Consider the following 6,457-nt stretch of genomic DNA (forward strand, 5'->3'; position numbering starts at 1 on the left):
TTGTTGTAAAAATACTGTGATGGTAGTAAAATAGGTGGTAAAAAGGTAATAAATTCAATTTAAGAATCTCTGTATAAACCCTGTTAATGTAATGTGTGCTTGACCCTGAACTTTTTACCATGTTTAAATCCAGATTTTCCTGTTTAAAGAAAGCAAATGCTGTCTAAAGTGCAGATTGAAATGTAAAAAAATAATATTTTTTAAATAAGAATAACTAGAAATAGAAATGTCTCTTGTTTAATTTTAAGTTCTGAAACATTTCTCATGCTTTTGTATTAAGTTAATTAAGAAAAACGTTTGGAGCATGTTATGTTCTTTAAATATAAGTTGTAGGTTTTTATAAGTAACGACCAAGAGGCCAGTGGCAGACAGTGAGCCTTTGTTTGATCAGTTTAGCCTTCTCAAATCATCACGACTTGTAGAAAATCTTCAGATATAAAACAGTAGAAGCATATAACAATAACAATGTTTAAACGTTAGACCCAGATAAATGTGCGCTATATCCAATACATGGAGACGCCAGCACGATCACTTGCATTTCTTTCAGTGGATACCTTGTAATTTTTTGTTAAGTCAAAGTTGAGACTCGAGTAACACATTATTCGTAGCTGTGAAAGGTCTACTTTTTGGCTTGCACTCACAATAATCAACAAAACTTTGTGCTTTTATAAAATAAAGAAAACAAACATGATGTGCTTTTTGCCGTCGCATCTTGAGCAAGAGCAGTTCACAAAAATGAACCGACACTCAGTGAAAACATGCTTCATAGACATGGTAAATATATCTGTAGAAAGCTTTAGATTATTACTTAATGAAATAAAACAAATCAAAAACTCTTCCATGATAATCATAATCCGTGACGATGCACTTCTCTCTAAAGGAACGAACAGACGAACACGGTCTCATGTTGTTTCCACCAGCACGGCAATTTTTTTTCCATCACCAATTTATGGATGTCTATAATATAAAAATAAGGAGATGCCTACGTCTAAACTATGTGGTAAAAATTTGCCCGAGGGCTGTAAAAAAAAAAAAAAAAAAAAATCGGGGGCCAATTGGTCCCGGGCTGAAATTCGGGGCTCTATTGAGAAGCATGAAGGGTTAAAGCAACTTAATTATTAAACTAGTTGATGGAATTTGAAAAACATGCAACATTTTTAAGAAAGACAAAGCATGGCATCCTATCTTTGGTGAAGTGTGTAAAATGGAAACCACCTGAACATCACAGTCACGACAGATACTGTGGAACGGTGAGTTTAATTCATCATCGTCAATCTTCATCAGGTGACATTCAAGAACCAGACATGTTGAGTACAAAATATCAGCAAGGTGAACGAGATCGCTCTGATGCCACGGACTAAATTATAATGTCTCAAAAAGAACCAGAACCCATCAAACACTGTACACAGGAAAAAAAACTCGACCTGGAAATGAAGAGCTGAAGGAGAGGAACAGACAGTGTGAAGCAGTTCAGTCTATTTGACCAGCGGTCTGGTTTTATCATCGTCTCCACACTGATGCGCTTTATACTTTTTCACTTCTGCCATGTATTTAGTCCAGGCGTCTCCTTTCCCAGCCTCCACCTGCATCAACAAACACACAGATGTATCACAGCTTCCACAAAAATATTAACTGTTTTCAGCACTGATAATAATCAGAAATGTTTCTTATAGTGGACTTCAATTGGAATCAATGGGCTGAAAGTCCAAATTGATCCCCATTGAAGCCCATCATATGGAGAAATGTCCTGGAATGTTTTCCTTAAAAACTACATTTCTTTTCAATTATCAGGAAAGTTTTATTTTTGATGTGAACGTATCCTTTAAAGGTAACGTAGCAAAAGCCTACTAATTTAAAATGAAAAATATCAAAGAGAGTCAAAAACTATCATAAAAACAAGTTTGTTTGGAAATGACTCTTTTAACACTTTGCTTTAATACTGATATACTGTTAGAAAACCATGTAAGAATTAAATATGCTAATACGCTTTGCTTTGCAAAATATCTGAAATCACAAATTGATATTTAACTAACAATTACACATTTGCACAATATTATAAAGTATATGAATATTTTGAAAATGTCTAAGGGAATATCGTTATGGGAAAAAATTGGACATTCAATATATCAATGCTTTGTTCGCTAGCAAACAAAACATTTTTGTGTAGTTGGTTTATATTTTTATTGTTAATGCTAATATAAATCACCCATTTTGTGTGTACAACAACCTTTTATTGAAAATGAACCATGTTTTACTGTAGTTGAACTACAGTTTTTGTAGATTTCCATGGTTACCATTACAGTAATTGTATTTTAAACATGTACAAACAAAAGTTCAACCAAAGTTGCATTAAAGCTACACTAAAGTGATTATTACAATTTGAATATAGATATTTTTCTTATAAAAACGCATGGATTCGCTATAGGTCTTGTTAACCGCCCGGAGCTGTGTGAGGCACTTTTTATTATGGATGGGTGCTTTTTATTTCACTTCTTTTGGACTGAAGCACTGCAAACAGCCGCAGAGTGACTTTAACATTATATTTTTTAATATAACTCCGATTGGTTTTGTGAGAAAGAAGAAAGTCATACACCTAGTTTGACTTTACAGGGAACAATTTAAGGGATCATGTTCATATTTGGGTGAACTAACCCTTTAAGTATACCAGTATAGTATTTAAAAGGTATTGGTATTAACGTTAACAGAAACTGTCTTCCGTAAAAAGCGCCGCGGACCGTTGGTCTGTTGCATAGCAACGGCCTTTTTAATCCAGAAACCGTTGAAATATTTAAATTCTGTGAGCGGTACTGTATGGATTTGCGCCATGAAATAACGTCATAATGAAATTATGCTGGCGTTTTTTTTCCATTCTTATACAAATAAAAAGATAATTTTAGCCGTTATTAAATCATGACCGGAGATCACATCTCTCACCTCGGAGTCGAGCTTCTGTTTTTTAGCCACCATCCCGGTCTTGAGCGCCAGTCTCGCGCCTCCTCTCCGCTTGCCCACCTGAGTCAAACAGGGACAGACTGACAGCGTTACACGGGCTTCAGGAAGCGGCAGGGACCCGAACAGAGCCCGAATCACTCTCTGTCTCTATGTGAGTGTGTGTGCATGTGTGCTACGCTAAACTAAAGCGCGTCCACTGCCGTTCTTACAAAGCTGCTTCCTCCAAGCGGCTTCTTTTCCTGAGGCGCTTGACCTGCAGCAGCAGAGCTCTTCTTCGTCTTGTCCTCCTCCTCCTCGGTCTGCCTCTTCCTCCTCTCCTCCTCTTCCTCCATCTTCTTCTTGAACAGCTCCATGAAGCTGCCGTCGTTGGCGAAGGCGTTGGCCGCTGTGGGCGCCCCGTGGGCCGGGCTGCTGCCCCCGGACTCCCCGCTGCTGCTGCTGGAGGAGGACTGCTGATGGTGAGAACGTCTGTCTGATTTATATTGCTTTTTCTCCATAGTTTAACTACTTGGTAAAATAATAAATAAAGCCTTTACATTCACGTCTGTTTTATTATCGTGCGTTTAAACGTAACACAGGTGAAAACGAAATAATGATACGTTGGTTTGTCTTGTTATTTGATCATAAAGTGTCGCGACGAAACGGAAACACCGTCAGCGGCGAGTGCGATTATCGAGCCGCAGGTGGTTATAATCGCTGATCTACCGGATCACGGGAGGAATCGGCAGGTTTCGGGGTTTTATCCCGGTGTTTTTCGCACACATTCGTTGTTTTTAGCGTCGCTCCGCCATACTGCATTTCATCTGCGGCCAGCGGTCAAGAGCTCTGAGCGGCGCACCGCCGCCTGCAGGCCGGAGGAAGAACTGCAGCAACTGAATATAACGCGTCATTGTGCTACTTGCCCTTTCTTTGTAATTATTTGCGATTAGCAGTTTCTGAATGAACATTATTTATACCACCATTTTTAAAGTGAAGTTATGTTACTTATTTAATAGTTTTATTATCCATGAAACATATAAAGCAGCACGTGTAATAATTACAGCAGCAAGAGTAGTAGTTAAAAAAAGAAGAAGCAGAAACAAAAGTGGTTTATGGATTATGATTTAATTAATTTAGAAAGATTGTTTCGACCAAGATTTCACTTGCATCTCAGGTAAAAATGTTTGTAGTCCTCACATTTACAAGATCAATAGATTTGTTAAGAGAAACAAAAATATATAAATGACAAAATAGGATTAACTAATGTGACTTAATTTGATTAAAATATTGTAAACAAAATATTTGATTTGATTTAAATAAAATGTTTTAATACATATAACAGCACAATATATACAAATTATTGAATAAGGGTTAAACTAACTCATCTAGCTAAATTTGATCAAAATAAATAAAACATCTAACAGTACAGTCGTGAGAATAAAGAAAAATGTTAATGATGTAAGTATTTTAACAGTAAAACTACTTCCATTGTCAAAGCTCGGATTCATTTGACTGATTTCAAGTACTGATTTGTGGAATATGTTTAATAATAAAAGCACATTTCTCATTTCTCATACTCAACTACATACTGACGCTTGGATCGACTAAAAATAACAGACAAACTGCATCCTGTCTCTGTTCTCAGCAGGACGATCACAGAGCGAAAGAGACGTGAAGCGACGTGAAGGGTTTATCGTGAAGGCCTCTGTGGGCTTGTGTCCACTGTCTCTGGGCCAGGAAGCACTGAGCCGGACCTGAACCTGATCCAGATCTCTCTCCGGTGACCTTCTGATGAAGAGTGAGGTACAGACATGTGTTTTATACTCAACGCCAGCATCTGCTGCTGATCTCACAGACAATCATCTCAGCTCGGCCCTCGCTTTCTAGAAATGAATGGAAATTTGATAGAAAATAAGTTTTAAAACTAAAAAAGATATATATATAAAAAAATGTCAGAATTGCGAGATAAAGTCAGAACTAAAAAAAAAAAAAAAAAAAAAATCTATAAAACTTATAAAAAATCTGATTTCTGGGAAAATCATTAGAATTGCAAATGAATGTCAGAATTTTGTGACAAAAAAGTCAAAATTGCAAAAGAAAGTCAGAATTACGAGAAAACTCAGCATTGCTAAATAAAAAAGTCATAACTCCAAAAAAGTCAAAATTGTAAGAAAAAGTTAAGAATTGTAAAAGAAAGTCAAAATTGTGAGAGTCAGAATTGCGAGAAAAAATCTGAACTTCAAAAAAAAAAAAAAAAAAAAAAGATTTGCTAATGAAAGTCAGGATTTAAATAGAAAAAAGTCAGATTTGCGGTACAAAAGAATCCACAACTACCTTTTATATATTATATTTTATATTTTATGGTGAAATGGGATTCCATTAATTGACATCTATCTATCTATCTATCTATCTATCTATTTATCTATCTATCTATCTATCTATCTATCTATCTATCTATCTATCTATCTATCTATCTATCTATCTATCTATCTATCTATCATCACATTTTGCAGTAATTTATTTAACAAGGTCTATATCCACCTTTTCTTAAATGTAGAGAATTTATTAAAATGTCAAAATTGTAAAAATGTACACTTAATGAGTTTTCTGACATGTTTTTTAAAATAGAAAAAACAACACTGTGATGCAGATCTGTTGTGTGACCACTAGAAGGCACCAGACAATAACATAAAGTGAACAGATCTTTTTTTTATTTTTTATATATAAATAATTAATAATTATTATAATATAAATAATTAGGTTGCAAACACAACAAAAACAAAACATCTTTAAAATAAAGTTTAAAGTGATTATGAATGACGTTTACACTGAACTGGCAAACTGGTTTTCTTGTATGAACACGATGCTCAAAATATGCCAAACTGGTTCTGGTTGAGAGTCACAGAAAGTGCAGTTCACATCTATACTTCATTTGAGTTCGGACACAATAAAGCATTTAACAGGAACATACTGTGCCACGAAGAAAAAAGAAAAAAAAGATCACGACACTGAAGTCGTACTATTTTGAGAAAAAAATTGAAATTACAAAAAATAAAATTGAAATATTTTGAGAATTAAGTTGAAATTTATAGTACATGTAAGTTATAATATTTTGATATTAGTATAGCAACTTATTTGCATATATGTGGGATTATTAGCGCAAATAACACCATGAGTCAGAGACAGCGTGCTTGGAAATAAGATTTAATAATAATAATAATATGTCTTAGAATCTATTTCGACTTTATTCTCAAAATATTTCAACTTTATTCTCATATTGCTACGACTTTATCCTCGTAACTTTGACTTTTTCTCAAAACAGTGTGCGTTTAATCTCGCAGTTTTACGATTTTTTTAATGATTATTATTTTAAGACGTGGCACTGAAACGCATCACAAAACGACTGGAACGCTAACTCCGTTGTTAATCGTGGATAGTCTTTACATGACACTTGACACGTAGACCTGTGTTTACATCACTGGACCGCTCTAGCACACTTTCTGTTTCTGACACATGTACACGCACA

The 6,457-nt window shown here is 35.1% G+C and overlaps 1 protein-coding gene across 1 annotated transcript; it reads right to left on the reverse strand.

The window, feature by feature from the left end:
• Positions 1-219: 219 nt before the first annotated feature.
• Positions 220-3,896, reverse strand: LOC113048482 (telomerase RNA component interacting RNase-like). The gene is made up of 3 exons (XM_026210330.1): positions 3,162-3,896; positions 2,935-3,012; positions 220-1,583 (listed from the first exon to the last, which is right to left on the reverse strand). The coding sequence occupies exons 1-3, from the start codon at positions 3,447-3,449 to the stop codon at positions 1,476-1,478; spliced, it is 474 nt and encodes a 157-aa protein (XP_026066115.1). The 5' UTR covers positions 3,450-3,896; the 3' UTR covers positions 220-1,475.
• Positions 3,897-6,457: the final 2,561 nt, after the last annotated feature.

This window comes from Carassius auratus, chromosome 3 (genome assembly GCF_003368295.1).
Source record: "Carassius auratus strain Wakin chromosome 3, ASM336829v1, whole genome shotgun sequence".
Taxonomy (NCBI): Eukaryota; Metazoa; Chordata; class Actinopteri; order Cypriniformes; family Cyprinidae; genus Carassius; species Carassius auratus.